The 17,700-nt window shown below is 38.1% G+C and overlaps 1 protein-coding gene across 2 annotated transcripts in view; it reads right to left on the bottom strand.

Annotated features, from left to right (window-relative positions):
• Positions 1 to 4: 4 nt before the first annotated feature.
• The window catches only part of LOC122826522 (leucine-rich repeat-containing G-protein coupled receptor 5A-like), a 44,494-nt gene continuing 26,798 nt past the window's right edge, over positions 5 to 17,700 (bottom strand). For both annotated transcript variants that reach the window (XM_044108499.1, XM_044108500.1), the window contains 14 exons: positions 14,139 to 14,207; positions 13,934 to 14,005; positions 13,145 to 13,216; positions 11,613 to 11,681; positions 9,938 to 10,009; positions 9,706 to 9,771; positions 9,361 to 9,432; positions 7,924 to 7,995; positions 7,599 to 7,724; positions 7,382 to 7,515; positions 6,271 to 6,354; positions 5,002 to 5,245; positions 4,776 to 4,936; positions 5 to 4,402 (listed from right to left, as the gene is read on the bottom strand). In XM_044108499.1, coding sequence (XP_043964434.1) covers positions 3,717 to 4,402; positions 4,776 to 4,936; positions 5,002 to 5,245; positions 6,271 to 6,354; positions 7,382 to 7,515; positions 7,599 to 7,724; positions 7,924 to 7,995; positions 9,361 to 9,432; positions 9,706 to 9,771; positions 9,938 to 10,009; positions 11,613 to 11,681; positions 13,145 to 13,216; positions 13,934 to 14,005; positions 14,139 to 14,207 — 1,999 coding nt within the window. In that variant the 3' untranslated portion in view covers positions 5 to 3,716. The remainder of the gene's footprint in view (positions 4,403 to 4,775; positions 4,937 to 5,001; positions 5,246 to 6,270; positions 6,355 to 7,381; positions 7,516 to 7,598; positions 7,725 to 7,923; positions 7,996 to 9,360; positions 9,433 to 9,705; positions 9,772 to 9,937; positions 10,010 to 11,612; positions 11,682 to 13,144; positions 13,217 to 13,933; positions 14,006 to 14,138; positions 14,208 to 17,700) is intronic.

The raw sequence follows: 17,700 nt of genomic DNA, 5'->3' as shown, positions 1-17,700 counted from the left end.
CAACTATACATTTTGCCAATTTTATTTACGTCACAAACTGTAACTTCAAGCTAAACTTTACAAACTACACTCCAACAAACACTCAAAGTACTTTACAGAGATTTACAAGAGGACAAGAAGAACATTTTAAGGGAAGAACCATTTTACGTTTTCATGAAACATTTAATTTGTTTATATTTTAAGTGCTGATTACAGAAAAAGTGCAACAAAAAACTTTTAACACAGCACACATTCATCGTCATGCTTTGTGATTACTCATTTTTTTATGTATTCCTTTGATTGTTGCTGTGGTGACACATTTAAAAAAGGGCGGGGCACAAGCTTAAACCCCGCCCTCTTATTTCATGTGGTTTATGTTTTATTTTTTTTGTAAGTGAAAGCGTTAGATATTGAAAGTACAACACTGAAAACGTGTTTTTACCAGAAACCACCACTTCACATACAGAAAAAACATATCAAGACAAATTCTTTTACCAAAGTTATTAAGTTTCGTTGTTATAATTAGACCAACTGTGGGGCAATTTTTGAGGGAGGCAGAAACCATGATCTAAAATAATTCCCATCTACTTGTGTATTTAGGTTGTCTGTGAAATTCAAAATAAGATGGGATGATATCAAAGAAAAACCTGCTCACATAACACTTAGGGTGAAATACACAGAAAAAGCTGAGATATAAACTAAATGAACACGATAATGAGAGGAAATCCAACATAAATACAAAGAATACTATAACCTGTTCAAACCCTGTAATTTATGCAACGTGTCAATAACAATATTTCAAATAGTTGTATTGCAATCGGAAGGTTATGAGTTCGATTCCCGGTCCCTCTGGTCACGTTTCTGTAATTACTCAACTATTACCTTGTGGTTACAAATAAATGGAGATTTTGTTTGTTTCCTGTTATAACCACTGATATTTGATGCAGACTCATCGTAATGTTACTGAATGTATCCACTTTAGTTTGTTTTAAATTACATAACTTGTTTGTATTTTCTGATTCCCAACCGGAAAATTACAGCAAAAAGGTTATAAAAATGTGATTCGCCCAAATTATAAAAAGAACTTTGCTTACCAAAATACCAGCCAGTAAGTGTGGAAATAATTTGTTTATACTGGGAAAACTGCTGTTTGACAGTGAATTTATACTTTTTTATATATTTTAACAGCTCTACTGTTCGAAATACATTTTTTTAAAAAATCCACTTTTAATTGATTAATACTTTGTCGAAATTAATTTTTTAATGCCCAATTGTACAGAAAATTCCCACAGCTGGATTATTTTAATACTACTTAAATAATCAAGGTAAAAGATTAAAACAAATCTTGTTTTGCAACATTTTATTCTTCAGTTGAATGAAAAGTGTGGCGAAGTCTGAATTTCAGATAAACTAAACATTTGATAAAATATTTGCATTAAATTTACTCAAACCAGCAGCATTTTTCTTTTTCATCCATTTTTGTCATTTGTCTTCAGACTATGTCCTTAAATTGCCACAACTACGGAGCACTTTACTGAAAAGAAGAAATTATTTAGTTTTGTAAAAGTTTAATGTTTTATTCGATTATAAATAAAGCAAAATTATGGTTAAAAATCAAAGTTTCTATGTTAACTAAAGCAGGTTTCACTTCTGAAACTTCTCAACAGCTGTTTTTTTTATCCTGAATAAAAAATATATTGAAATATATAAAGTAGCTTTGATTTAAAAGCCAACAAAGTTGATTTATTCAGAAGCACATGACTCTAAAATTTCCATTAAAAAACCACAAGAAGCAAAGATTAAAATTTTTCCTCTAAAAAATATATAACGTCAGACCATTTTTAAAAATAAATAAATAAATGAAGTAGAAAATGTTTCTCCAGCCCAAAGATTTAGCAAGAGAGGTGAGAAAATCTGCAGGTATTTTAGGTCACATTAATGTGAAACAGTGTTCACAATCACCACTTCACACGACAAACATGAAAAAGACAAGCGTTAAAAAAACAACTGTAATATACATACAACAAAAACCTTGAAAAAACAGATTTCTCACAGTCTACGTAAATGAAGATTGTCACAGTAGCGCCTATTTACAACACAAAAACAGATTATTTTTATTCTTGTGACCTGAAAATGAGGTCAGAATGAGCTTAAAGATATAAACATTTCAGACTGAACGGACGATGATTCTGCAGCTGGTTTTCTCCTCCAGGTTGACGAAACTCTCACGCAGGCTGCAGTTTTCACACTCGCTCGCAGAAACACGAGACGTTAGCGAGAACATTTGGTGGCGCGTTGCTGCAAAACCATGTTTTAAAATGAAACCCTTCATGATGTCTGAGACCCTCTTCTGAAACAAACTGTCTGGTCAAAACAGAAAAAAAATAGAAAAATGAGTTCAGGCTTCTCTTCTTCTGCTGCTGCTACATTTGCTGGACCTGGAGGTTTGATCTCACCTGACAACAGCTGGAAAGGCAGAGCAAAAATTCATGAAATCTGGTCCCTTAAAGTCATTTCTGGACGCATTTTATGGGATTACCACATAAAAACACCAACAAAAAAAATTGACAGTAAAACCTAAAAAATGTGTTTATATTCTCAGAAATCAGCTACTGAGACTCACTTTCACATATTTTTCTCACATTTAAATGCTTCAGATTATGAGGATTTCATTTATCGGGAGAAGAATCAGGCAAACCAACAGAGTTAGTGAAGATAGGGAATAAATACTACGCTGTGTTAGGGCCATTATAGGGGAAAAAATGTATGCAAAAAAATACAAAAAATTGAAATTTTGTGATAAAAAACAAATTTTTTGATTAACGTCAGAAATTTTCTACAAAAACAGAAATTTCTGAGTTTGAAAAGTGGAACATCTGTACAAAAAAAACTAATTTTGAGATGAATTTAAAAAGAAAAATCTTGAAAAAGTTTTCTGTGTTTCAAACGTTGAAAATTTCTGACTTTTCAAATACAGAAACTTTCTAAAATTTGTATGTATTTTTTACCTTTGAAACTCAAAAAGAAAATCTTGAGTTTCAAAAGTAAAAAATATATACAAATAAATTAATAATCGTCGTCATAGAAATCTGCCTCACTAAAACATGCAGGATTGTCCAAAGGCTGAAGTTCCCTTACTTTGATGCCCTGAAACCTAGGGGATGATCCAATAAGCTGCAGCTGGCCACGCCCCCAACTCACTGTTTACACTCACACATGAAAACAGCTGCAGACAGATCCACAACTATACAACCGTGCATCTTAAAAAGCAGAAGTGGAGCCTCCTGCACAACCAACAAAATGCAGCAAATAGTTTCTGGATAGTAAGTCAACAACAAAACTCTAGTCTTTTCCAGCAGCCATTGTACAGCGCATAAAGTGGAACCCTAGCTGACCAGGCTGGAGCTCTGCCTGGGTTGCTAGGTAACAGGCGGAATTCCACTAGTTGCCAGGTAACGGCATAGTGCCCGTAGAATGTGAGTTAATATTAGGGAGGTTTTAAAATGGCTCATTTTCCACACACCAAAAGCATTAACTTATTTTCTTTTTAAATGCTTTACCTGCTTTTAGAAGCAGTTCAAACCCAAATTGAAGAGTAAATGTGAATTTTGAACAATAGAATGAAATGAGGCAGATTTTGAAGGTTCTGTTAGAAAGAAAAAGAACCTTTGGGATCGAAATTCAAGCTGTTGTCAGGTGAGACCAACAAGCGCTACATGTGTGAGTTTTCTGTCCGTTTAGCGACGTTGGGCGGCCGGTTGCGTCTTGCTCCTCTGCTCCTCCTCTTCCTTCACACCTTCCACAACCACCAGCGCTTGAGTCGAGTCACACGACTGCTTCTCCGCGTCTTCATCGAACGTTGAATCCAGCGGCCGTCCTCCGGTCACGCCCCTTCTCTGTAACTGTGACGCCACTGCGCCCCTGCAGGCGCCAGCCGCCAGCGCCGCCAGCTCTCCCCTGGCCAGCGGGTTGAAGAGGAGATAGAGAAGCGGGTTTACGCAAGCCGGAAGCGGCGTCACGAGCAGCAGGACTCCCTTCGCCGCCTCCGGCCCGGCGGCGGGGAGCCGCAGGAGGGAGGAGAAGGAGAGGAAGGCGACGGGCAGGTAGAGCAGGCAGTCGGAGAAGAGCAGCCAGGCGACGTGACGAGTCAACGGCGCGTCGTCGTCGGAGTTTGGCGGAGCTTTGCTGGCGCGGCAGTAGAGGCGAGTGTAGGAGAGCGTCATGACGAGGAAACAGAGCGAGTCGAAGAGCACCAAGGAGACCGCGAAGGCCAGGGTGGAGGAAGAGGAGGATGACGAAGGCAGCGGCAAACAGAAGGAGGAGCTGCTGTGACCGGCCATCAGCGGAGGCAGAGTGATGACGAAGCCGAGCAGGAAGCAGAGGAAGATCGACAAACGGATGAAGAGCGGAGACGAAGAGCGACCTGCGGGAACAGGAGTTAAAACATGGCTGAGTTTTAAAATATGTTGCTGCATTTTTAGAATATCAAATAATTCAATCCTCATTATTCAATGCATTTGAAACATGATGCTACGTATCTTTTATGCTTTTATTCATGTTTGTGTTTGACCACTTCTACCGTAGGTCAGAAAACATGGAGGGCATCAATATATTTGTCAAAATGTTTCCTGTTCTGCAGCAATGCAGAATAAACATTAGATAATGAAAACTTCATGCCAGACGCCAAACGTTATTCAACTGTAAGTTCATGAAACCGCCATGTGAATTAGGATTGATGACAGATTATTGGTTGTAAGGTTACATGGTGACAAAATGTTTGTTGACGTTTCTCTCACCGCTGCTGCTGCCAGCTTTGCTGCTCTGTGTCGCACCTGCAGCAGACAGACATCGCTCCAGAGCCGCGACGGTCAGCAGGAAGAGTGCGGTCTGAGACGCAAACACACACAGGAAGCCGCTGAGGCGACACAGGAAGCTGCTCTCCCACTTCACCCCGTACCTGCAGCAGAACAGACATTAAAACCAAGGAGGAGGAAGTCAGTCAGATAATAACTGTATTCAAACCTCCAGAAGCTGCCAAACGTCCAGGCGTCCACCGCCGCCAGCCAGCCGCTCCACACTCCCATCAGGCCGTTCACCAGAGCCAGCAGGCCAATCAGGAGCTTGGGGGGCGTGACGACGCTGGCTGGAGAGAAGAAGACCGACAGGACAACGAGACCGTTGCTGACCAATGCGATTGCAGCGATGAGCCAGACGCCGCCTCGGATCATCCAGCTGCCGAGAAGGCGGAGACACGGCCGGAACGGACCTGAGAGAGATCCAGAGATTAGCTCATTTAAAGCTGCGGTACGTCACTTTCATAAAAAATAGTTTCTACATATCAGTTCAAACTGATGCAGGATGATATGCATCAACCAATCAGAGCCAGGAGGCAGGTCTTAGCGCTGTCAATCATCCATGGGCTCTGCTACACTACAGCTAGCGTAGCCTGATGTCAATGCAAAGGCTAGTTAGCATAGCCTCTGATGACCGTGGATAAACAGTTTTCCCGTAATGGAGATCTATTTCTCTGCCATTAGTACATTTAGCAGCGAGTACATGAGATTGATTGACAGCGCTAAGCCCCTCCTCCTGGCTCTGATTGTATTTAGTGCATCTTTTTAGAAACCTACAGCAGCTCATCTGCATAATATTAAACTGTAATAATGTTAAATATGTAAAAAACTTTCTTTGTAGAAGTTACAGACTGCAGCTTTAATTACAGTTTACACCCAATTATAAACTGATTTTCTTTGTTATCCAACTTGAATCTCTGTTTTCCCAGCCGGCCCCGAACGCATCACCTACTCTCTCCCTCATTGGTTGACTGACTCCACTGCTAATAAAACTAGTGACTGTGGTTTCAGGCTGTTGTTGGACCCCAGGACTCTGGAGTTGAGGCTCTAGGAGTTTGGATCCGTCTTCTGCCCTGCTGGCCAAAAATAGAACCTTTTCTGGTTATATTTGCCCAACATTTCCTCATTTGGACACAAATTGGACTCAATCTTCTCATCTTCGTCCTGGATCATAGAACCCTGGCTGGTATATTATGTGTTTTTTTGCACAATTTCATTTTTTTTCCTCTCTATCCAAAACTTCCAGTTTAAGGTTCCACTCATGAAAAGGTCCGACTGGTCGTACAAAATCATCCAATGGAGAAACAGTATGCAAATGAGATGTGGTAACGTCATAAAGTAACTGGAAGAAGACAAAAACACTATGTTTATATATATCGTGTGTGTTTGTAACTTGAAACAAGTTGAAAAAAGTAAAGCTAAAGAGACATTTTGTTACCTGGAGTTGGGCTGCAGTGAACCGAGTGTTGAGGTTTGGGTTCGTCTTCAAACTCCATCAGAAAATCGTCCCAGTCTTGGTCCACTGATCACAAACAAACATGAAGAAAAAGGCTGTTTGTAAAATAAATAAATAACTTATTAAATGTGTTTTTGTGCTGGATAATTCTATTAAAATCAAATTTCCAAAAAACAATGAAGTGAGATCAATCAAAGCGTTTCAAGGGCCACTTTTATTGAGAGCCTTTGTACTCAAATATATTTAATGTGTCATATAAATTAAATTGATCCGTATTGTTTTATTTGGATCGATTTATTTTTGATCCATTTCAGCTTCATAGTCACACTAACGAGGGCGAGTTAGGTCCACTGTAGATAGAAAAAAATTAATTTCAGCCAAAAAACAAAAACATAAAGAAATTTCTAGAAAATATGAAAATTTCAAAGTTTGAAAAGTCAAAACCTTTCTAGAGAAATCACATAAATTGTGAAATTAATCTCAGAAATGTTTCAGAAAAACCAATACTGAGTAAGTTCTGAGTTTCAAAACTCAAAAATCTTGGTTGTAAATTTAACAAAAGTGTTTCACTTTTGAAACTCAAAAAATTTGAAGAATTTTGAGGTTGAGCTCAAAATTTCTGAGTTTTTCTTGGAAATGTTTCACTTTTTGAGCTCAGAAATTTTTTTGTTTTTTTTTCTACAAAAATTTCAGAAATTTTTTGGGAAAGTTCTGAGTTTCAAAAGTCAAATATTTTTGTTGAAAATTTGTCCCAAAAAAAAAAAAAAATCAACTTTTGAAACTCAAAAATGGTCTCTTTTTTCCTAGAAAGTTTCTGAGCTTTTAAATTTTTAACTTTTGGAGCTCAGAAGTTTTGGGGTTTTTTCTAGAAAAATTTTGCAATTAAATTTTCCAGAAAAAAATGCGGAAAGTTTTGAGTTTCAAAATCTGCAAATTTACTCATTCTTTTCCGTCTACAACGGCCCCGATACGGCGTCGTACTCAGTTGTGTCTGTTTTGTGTTCTTTCATATTTTCACGTTTCTGTCTCCCCATTAATGTTTTCTTTTGGTTCTTTGCATCAGGAACTTTGAGGCGTTTCTTGCGGTGTTTACCTAGACTGGAAAGGAAAGGAGCGTCTCTCGCTGTAGAGTCTGCCGCCTCTTCTCTTTCCCAGGATAATCCTTCTCCTCTCATCTCACAGGAGATGAAGGCACAGCACTGGAAGGCGTAGGGAAGCTCCATCACCCTGAGGAGACACTTACAACTCTTAGCATTAGCCTGTTTTTCTGTCTACTTTGCAATTTCTAGGAATAAATGCTGACTCCCCACCTGACTCGTGGCAGGTCTTCTCGGGGTATTAACTCCATCAGCTGATCGTTTCCCACCAGCCGAATGTGAGTTAAACTCTGCAGACCAGTAAGAGGCAGAGAGGACAGCTGATTGGACGACAGGTCACTGCAGAAACAGAAAATGGTCCAGTTGTTCACACTAAAGTATTTCCATCATCAGTAATCTGATTTTACTGCTTAATGCTCTTAAGAAGGGAAGTTTAACCTCCTGAGAGGGCCTGAGGGAAAATCTTCTGATTTATTAAGGATCTAAATGCATCATTGGGGTTTTTAAAAAGAGTCTCTGGTGTTGCGGAAAAACTCACAGTTTGGAGAGAGACGTCAGAGCAAAGAATGAGTTTGGCTTCACAGATGACAACCGGTTCCAGGATAAATCTCTACAAAAGAAAAGGGATAAAATATCAGCATCAACATCACACAAAGCTAACAGAATGAGGATTTATGGTTGGAGAACAGGCCAAAGGTCTTTGTCCTTCCCCCGGTCACAACTCAAACTCTTTCAGCTTTCTCCTAGTTTCTTTAAAATGTGATTTAAAAACAGTTCTCAGGCCGTATCTCCATTCAGGCTGCATGAAGTCAGCAGCATCCACACGTCCTTCTGAAAAGCAAACGTCCGTCCCAGGGTTGCATCGTACAACTTCTCCATCTCTTGTATCACCAGCATCATTTTTGCCTCTTGTCACTGATGTATCCTCTTCAGTGGACACATTATCACCATCAGAACTGTCTTCTTCAGCTGCATTGTCACTATATATGTACTCCATTATCGTCAGAGTCTGTTTTTCACGTCTCCATCAGACCAGCCTTCATGATCAACCTCTGCTCTCAGCGCCTTCCTTCCTGCAGTCCCTCATGCTCTAGACTTCACCTACTCCTCAGGTCTTCCAGGTGTTGGTCACTGTTTGAGTCTTCATAGTGCTGGTAACTCCTTCAGTCTTCAAGGTGTTCGAGTCACTCCTTGGATTTTCAGAGTGACTGTTACTCCTTGGGTGACCGCCACCTTGAACACTCCTCAAGTCCTCAGCCCCGTGGCCACTCCTTCGGTTTTCAGAGTCTGTTCTGACTGCCGGTCACTCCTGGAGTCTGGGTCACTCTATAAGTCTCCTGAGTGTTGGTCACCTGTCTCTGGTCTTTAAAGCCTCGGTGACTCCTGGCCTCTCTGCAGCCCTTCAGTACCTCCAACCTTCAGATCCCTGACGGCTCCTCTAGTCTTCATTCCTCTGGTATGCCCAACCTGACTCAGTCCACACCTACCACACCTTTAATCCCTTTTTTGCAGAATGATTTGAGGATGACCCACCTCTTCATCAGCTCGCTCTCTGTCTCTCTCTCTCTCTCTCTCGCTTGTTTCTGGTTTGTTTCATTCAATACAATTAAAATTTCATTTGAAATGTTTTACAGGTGTGGTGGCTGCAGAAATCTGCTTCACATTTCCTCCCCTCCGTTAACTGCCTCCACACTGATGTTTTACTGTCAGAGTATTTTGAAAGTTTTCTATTCTATTATTTTTTGCTCATTTGCATTGCTTTTCCTGAGCTGGAGAGCCTTGGATTAATTTAAGACAGACAGAGCAGCAGCAGCAGCAGTTCCTCTCCTCCATCACTGACTTCATGACAGCTGCTCCAACGACAAGCAGACCACCTTGATCAGCGCTTCCATTTGGAAGTATTTAAAGAGGTTTAAGTGAAGTTCATGGGTCAGGATCTGAAGACTAATTAAATCTTCACAGTGTGTGTTCTTACAGCGAGCGAAGGGTCATCAGGCCGGTGAAGGTGTTCTCCCTCAGCTCCTCTACCTCGTTATGGTGGAGATCACTGCAACACAAAGATCAGCCACAGTGTTTCCATTGCATCACTTTACATTTTTCTACTTTAAAGCGTTTTCTTGGCTTCTGATTTGTCTTAGACAGACAACACTACTGCTAACTGCTCCCATGGTGCACAGCTGGATGTGTTTTACTGGTTGCTAAGGTAACCAGAGATTTGATAAATGTGCTTTACAGGCCTCAGAGGTTTGACAAAAGTTGTTCCTTGCCCAGATAAGAGAGATAAACTCCTTCATTAAAAGGAAATGAAGATAAACCTCACATCTTCTGGATGCTTTCACAGCCAGTGAAGCTCGGAAGAGTCTGGATCTTGTTGTACGAGAGGTCACTGCAGACACAAACACAGTGTTTGCTATCAGCAGCTGTCAGGGACGTCCAACAGTCCTTAAACGCAGCAGCTTGCTGCACATGAAGGTTCTTCAACAGGATGAGCTAAACGATGAGTGTTGGGACTATAAAGGACTGGTTGGGCTGGAGATGAAGAGAAGACTTACAGCAGCTGAAGGTTTGGAAGCTGCTCACACATCGAACTGGGAAGAGACGTGATCCGAGCTCCAGTGATCGTCCTAAAAGCCCAAAAGGAAATGTGTTACATCTGTTTGAGAGAGCAGGAGCTGAATACACCAAACCAGCATTTTAAACCTAAAAACAGTATTTATAAATGAAACACGCTGCAGTTAAAGACCCATCTGGACTGCAGCTCTTCTAACTTAAAACATGTTTTTAAAGATTCATCATTGGACTTTGGCTGCTTTTTCACTTCATCTCTGTCCTCAACTAGTCCTGACAAAGTTTAACAAATATGGTCAATAGCATAAAACTAGAAACTTTAGAATTACGACGCTCAGCGTGTTGGAGCAGCTCTGTGACACTGAATCTGATTTGGTTCATATTTTTGGGTTGAGGTGCTTTTTGCGTTTACTTTTTAGTTGTTATGAAGTGTAGCAACCTGATTAGGGTCTGAAAAAGTCAAACAGAAGCTGAACTTTGACCCCAAATCCCAGAGGAGTTTCCAATGGGGCTTCATGGATGCAGAGCAGGACAGTTCAAACCAGGTTTTCCATCCATCTTAATAAACAAAGATTAAATCCCCTACTCTAACATCTCTCTGCTAGAATTTCTAACCAAACAGACGGATATTTAAACAGGAGTGGCAAAAGCAAATGAGGTGGATAAGCAGAGTTTGCCAACAACTGATGCTATCATCTCTGCTGCCTTAATATTCAGCAACAGTCTTCAGTCAGAGGCTTCGACAGACTGGCTGAAACACTGACTGCTACCAGAAACCCTCCTGTCCACAGAGTCGATATCCAAAGCGATTCTTTACTTGGATCACACGAGTTATGACAAAATTAAATTTTTCTTCGGGATAAATCAAGTATTTTTGAAAAGCACCAATTGTTGGTGACATCAACTAACATGTACAGTAAAGATTTATATAACTAACATTTTAAAAATCTTAATTTATGTTGGGGAATCAAATTGGAAATCAGGAAACGTGTTCTTTAACGAGTATTTTTTTAAAATACTTTCTTCTGAAAATACTCAGAAAACATTTTGAGTCTTTACCACTAAGGATTTTCAGCCACATTTAAGGGTTTTCCATAATGACAGGTGAAGTGTATTCTAATAAAAGATATTTTCAGTTTGTTCTATTTATTCAATTTACTCAAAACTTTTAGGTGTGACAAAAATAAAAATAAATCTAACACTTTTTTACAGCCCTGTTGATTAGACAAAATGAGTTGTAACAACATTCGGGGATCATTTAATGGATGTGGGTCAAACTGAAGGTCATTTTAAAGACAGGCAGTGGAAAATCAAGGGATGGTTTGTTTGGTTGCCGTTTGCATTTCCACCTACTGGTTACAGCTGAACACATACCACCTTCAGAAATGAGTCTAGACGGAAAAATACAAGAAAATAAACTCTGTAAACGTGTTTATTATCACTCGGAAATTTGGCTTAGCAACAGGAAGACAAAAGGGCTTTTTAATTTCAGGCTGAGCTGTAGAAATAATGAAGCTACAGCCTGCCAGATAGGATAATAACTGTAGTTTTTAATAACAACAGTTTGATATGGGGTTCAGCTCTGAAAAAACACAGTCAAGAGGGCTACAACAGCAAACAGATATGAAACATTCCTGTGAGGGTGTGTGTGCGTCTTACAGGCTCTCCAGACCCCTGGTTCCCGACAGATCTGGAAACTCTGCGAGTTCTGCCGCACCGTTCAGAGATCTGAGAGAAAACCGGGCAGAGTTCAATCTGAGAGAAGCGGATTTACGTTTAGGAAACAGAAAATGTTCTGGCCGGATTCAGTTTGAGCGTTACATTCTTTGAGTAATTAGCACCTGATTTAATGAGGCTCAGGCTAAATACCGAGTCACCCTAAGCTGACCTTTACTTTTCATCTGTGAATGAAAGGAAAATAAAGTTCGATGGGATCTTATGGGAGTGCAAAGAGAATATAGACTTTAAAAAAAAAAAGATTGATAAATAGAAGAAAACACTTTGATCATAAAACTATTATCAAACTAATAATTATGTTATGGCCAGTAGAGCGCAGAGTGGGTTAGTAACTAATTACATTTACATAAAAAGAAAAAAAAATTACTTTTACAAATATATTTACTACACTGCACTTTTACTTGAGTAATGTGAGTTTGAAGTATTTCTACTCTTGAGTAAAATTTCTGGATTTGAATGGAAAAACAAACCAAAAATTCACCAGACACAAACACACACCTTCAGCTTTTGTTAAAGTTTCGGAAGTTTCTTATTGAAAGAAACAGAAACATGTTAAAAATGTATTGTTATTTTTTGTAACTTGCATGAATTATTGTCATTTTTGTCCTTAAAATACCAAAATTTCCACTTAGCGTTATACTTTTAAGTTAAATTAAATTATTGATAATTTTATCAGTTACTAAGTACTCGAGTAGACTTTTAACTAAATACTTTTTCACTCTTGAGTAAAATATGTTTAAGTACTGCAGGAACAGAAATGTTCCTCGTTCAGTTAAACACAAAGTCGTGTTTCACTTACTGTCCTATTTTGGGCTACAGTTGCTGAATAAGAGGGACAGAAGAAATTAATTTAAATCCCCCAAAGGTCAAAATTCTGACTTGGAAAGTCAAACTGAAAATCCAATATGGCTGCAGTTTGTGTATAATGTAACAAAATGAATTTATCTCGTTTCTCTGCTCTTCCTTGGAGGCACGAAAAACAGTTTTCTGCAGAAACATTTAAAATCTAAAGTTTCCTAAATCTATTATACATACTTTAGTTTAGAAAAATAACTGTGCTAAAACAAAACATAGCCTCAGATTAGCGCCACCTGATGTGCTAGCAGCTAATGGCTGCTAGCTCCAAGTCACTGCGCTAATATTGAGCTAATCCAGCAGAATTTGGACAAACAGCTTCGATCATTTTCACATTTATTTATTGTTTTTGGAGGACAGATCAGGGAATGATGTCTCACCAGACTTTAAGCTGCTCCAGTCACACCTGAAAGGTTTAGCTCTTTGTTTTGGTCATTGATGAGGCTAACAGCAGTTAGCAACACACTCACACAATGACACTCTGCAAATACGCTCCCTGAAAATGTGGACTGCTATGTGTGATTTATCTGGTTTATTATTAAAAACAAACTCAATCTTGAAGTTTTTAACTGATTAGGGTGAGTGTGTGTTTTCCTCACAGGGTCCGAAGCTCTGGAAGGTTCTGGAAGGCCGACCGTCCCACAGACTGAATTGGGTTGTCATAAAACAACCTGCCAAATAAAAACAAGTTTTTTTGTTTTTTAGGCAATAAACTACAACTGTTACGTGTATTTTAGATGAAAAAAGGAGTAAATTTCTCCCAAAAATTCTGAAATGTTGAGATTTTTTCTAAAACAAAAAAAAGAGAGAGAGAACATTTCTGAATTTCAAAAGTTGAATACTAATCTAAAAAATGTCCTAGAAAAAACAAGAACATTTCTGAGTTTCAGAAAACTCAGAAATGTTGAGACTAATCTCAGAAATTTTCTACAAAAAAATTGGAAAGTTCTGAGTTTTAAAAGTTGGATATTTGCAAGAAAAAAATGTTTGAGATTAATCTAAAAACATTTCCTAGAAAAAACAAGGAAAAGTCAAACATTGAAAAGAAAAAGCTGGGAAATGTTGAGATTAATCAGAAATTTTCTAGCAAAAACTTGGACATTTCTGGGAATTTTCTTAGTTTCAAAAATCTCATTTCTTGAGATCAATCTTAAAAATTCTGACTTTTTGACATTTTTTGGATCTCAGAAATTTAAAAGTTTTTTCTATAAATTTTTTGAGCTTAATCTCAAAATTCATGATGTTTTTGGCAGAAGTTTAGCAAACAAAATCAGAAAAAAAAAATAGGGATGCCTCCATATGAACTTGGGCTGATATCAATATCCATTATTAATATAAACCTATAACTAATAGGAATGTTAAGAGTTTTCTGGGTCATTGGAACCTACAAGGAGATCAGAGACGGGTTCCCAGTGAAGGCGTGCTCTGGGATGGACTGGATGTTGTTGCTATGGAAACCTCTGAAAACAGAGACAAGAGAAATTATATTTTATATTTATCCTTTCTTTCCCAAATAGATTCATGATTCTTTTAAAATAATTGAACTTGGTGCTTTTACACACAATGTTTTCCAGCCAGAAGGTTCAGACTTACAGCTCTTTAAGGTGGCTGAGTGAGCGGATGGCCGCAGGAAACTCAACCAGGCTGTTGTAGTTTAAATCCCTGAATAAAAAAAAGACAAAAAATATTTACAACACAATTATTTCTGCTGTTCGACACTCGCTATATGTGTGTTAGGTTGATTATGATAAATAAAACTGATATAATGTTTTCAAATGTTCTAGAAATCACCTCAATGCTAACAAGCAGCAGCAACACAGACGTCCAAAAAAGCTAACGTGAATAACAATCTGATGGTTTAATGACCTAAATAAAAGATTAAAAACAATATCTTTGTTGTTGAGCTCATATTTCTTAAAAAAAAGTAGCGGCAAATTTTTTTTTCTGAATTGAAAATGTTGCTTATTTTGTCGATACATGGTTTTCAAATAAAACGCGATTCATTTTGAGTAGTTAGTTTCTATGATGCCGTATTAAAGCCATTGCAGATAGAGAAATGAGCCTTTCTATATTTCTGTAAAAAAAAAAATTGTAAATTGTCTAGAAAAACAAGGAGATTTCTGAGTTTAAAAAGTCAAAAAGTTGCTAGAAAAAAATAAATAAATCAAGAACAGATAAATCTCAGAATTTTCCAGAATAAATTTGAGTTTGAATAGTCAAAAATGTTCTAGAAAAACAAGTTTAAATTTCCAAGTCTGAAAAGTCAAAAACTTGTCAGAAAAAACTCAGAAACTGAGACAAATTTAAAAAATACATGACAATTTCTGATGTTTGGAAACTCAGAAATGTCCATGTTCTACTCTGAAAATGTGAGAAATTAATCTCAATTTCAGATTTTTTCTAGGAAATGTACTGCCTACCAGGACCCTAACACGCTGTCGCAAGTTAAAAATCCTAAAATTAGAAACACAAATCATTTTATGCCTTACTTCATCAACAACCAAATGAACAAATAAAAAGGAATCATTTCAGCTACATCGTTTTTATAGCCTATTAATAACAGAACCAATAATGTTGCCTCAGGAACTGGCTACACCTCATAATTTCCACCACCTGTTCTAAATTTAGACGGGTCATCTTTACGCAGTAAAAGTCCAAATCTCTTGGAAGCCATGTTTTCATGTTCTGAACATACTTGAACAATAATATGACATTTCTACCATCTTGAAGGGGGCTGGGAACTGTGTAACAACTCAGTGTTGGGTTCTTGGTACTCTGGACTTGTAAATTTTTGTTGGACTGTGTTTGCGTTCTGCTACAACAAGAGTCCGATTCTCCCGAGAGAGACGATAAAGGCCAATCTTATCTCATCTTATCATTATCTGGTTTATTGCCTCTTTATTATCTACTACATGACGGTCCTACCAAATCTCCAACAGAGTCGTAAGTTATTGACCTCTAAAACAACAAAAGGCTGAATTGTGAATTGAAACTTATTGTACCTTTATAATAGAGGTAAATTAGGACAGTATGTACCACGTCAAGCTATTAGAGAAAATCAGGAACAGTTTCTGCAACATTTCCATTTGAGTCAACACTGCAAATTCGACATCTTGACTGATTTTATGAGAATCTTCTAGACAACGGACACAACATCAACTTGTAACCAATGTAGATTGGAAAATCTCTATCTGGGAAAGATGGAGTAAAGAATCGACATCTACACTTAAAATGTCAGATTAACAGAGAGAATCCTTCAAAATATTCATAATAAAACAAGAATTTCACATGCAAACAGAAACTGTCAGCTTTACACTTGATAATCTATAAATAATCTTGGTTATGATTTTTGGAATAAAAGACCTTGTGTTGAATGGAGTTAGCATGTCAGACTAAAAATGGAAAATATCTATTAAATTGATACCTATATCATCATTTCTGAACTGCAGGTTGTGTTTGTAGCGCTAGCTGCCAAGATCCACTGAAGAAACTTCAACAACAAAAGACATTGGGATCAAATGGCAACATTAGCTGCTGTGCTTTTTCACTGCTCTGAAAACAAAAGTAGATTAAAAACTGAAACAACACAAAGACATTGAGTGCAACGTCTGATTTTTATGACCGAAAAACAAAAGTAGTAAATTAAAATAAATAAAAAACTCAGAAATTTTTAGATTAATCTCAGAAATTTTCTAGAAAAATTTCAGATATTCAAATGGCAAAACTTTGCAAGAAAAGAAAAAAACTCGACTTTTGGTCCGCCTCCAAACTTCAGCCTTGATTTGGTTGAAGTGAATCGTGATCTTTGGACAAAAGAAAAATCTGACTCCGCTCCATTTTTGTTTCCATTTCGTGAAGAGGAAAGTTTCGCTCAGTTTTTTCTGCAGAGGTTTTCATGTCGTTTCATTCAGTCGTTCTCGGTGCAGCGCCCCCACAGGCGAGGAGGGGTACAGGTTTTTCACAGGGTTTGGTTGGTTCGACTCAGTGCAGCATGAAAAAGAATCAAAGCAGCTGGAAATGAAACCCAACTTGCAATTTGGTGCAAAATCGACCCGAATCCACGGCACTATCAGACGGGAAAACAGCCTAAATGTTGTGACAGAAACTTTGTGAACAAAAGCTCTACTTAAATTATCATCATCTGAAAACTTTATCTTTACATTGTTATAAGAGCTTCATCATTGTGTCTTTCAGCAATGTGGATGTTGCATTTATCCTGAAATTGATACAAGAATCTTCATTTTCTATAAATTAAACTTCCCAGGAGGTCGATGTGAAACAATGACCAGTTTTTGACTTTGAAAAGTCTTTTTGTGTTTTCTGTTTCCACGTTAATTAAGGTAAGAACAAACTCTACATCGGGAAAAACAGATGACTGTTGCCTCAAATATGAAATGACCATCTTTACGATGCATTTGGGTGGAGATTTTAGGCTTGGAAAAAATTCCATGTGAACGTTTTGTTTTTCCAGCTTCATGTTTTGCTTTAATCTTTTTTGTTTTGTCTTTTAACTTTATTAAAGAAACATTTAACTGTCCCTCCTTCCTCCTCTCTTCTCTTTCATCACCAGTAGAGACTAGAGCATTCCTCGAGTCCACATGTGGCTTCAATTAGCTCCTCTCATCCATCTCTGGGATGCAGGTGGCTGCTCCACAGACACACACAGCTACTCACAAGCTCCCACATTGTGAAAATACCATTAAATTGAAATTGTTTCAATCTGGTTCTGAGCATGAGAGTCCATGTGTGTGTTCAGAGGATCACTGCTAACAACAATACTGGAGCTGCGTTCTTTCCAGAGATCTTTTTATGGAGTTTGGAAGGTTGTGATTGTTGACGGTTTAGAGATCCACAAACCGTTTGAAGACGCAGGTTTTCATCACGTTTTATTGTAAGCGGATTAATTTGAATGAAAACTGAATCAAGAGCAGGTGGAGCAGTAATGTGTTTATCGCCGCCTGGTTTTATTTTCATTTTCATACCTTGCTGCTTATTTCAACAGGAAAGCGTCGTAGTGAACGGAAAAAATAAGTAATCACATCTTGTGAGGGTAATTTTTGCGATTTAGTGCTTGATATTTGGAAGAGAATTTAGATCATTTCAAAAATTTATCCAGAAAAACTGAATCAGACAACAACTGGGAGCTGTTTGTAAA

The sequence above is a fragment of the Gambusia affinis genome, linkage group LG23, assembly GCF_019740435.1.
Source record: "Gambusia affinis linkage group LG23, SWU_Gaff_1.0, whole genome shotgun sequence".
Classification (NCBI taxonomy): Eukaryota; Metazoa; Chordata; class Actinopteri; order Cyprinodontiformes; family Poeciliidae; genus Gambusia; species Gambusia affinis.
The sequence above is the reverse complement of the archived record's forward strand: the minus strand, read 5'-3'. Positions and strand labels throughout refer to the sequence as shown.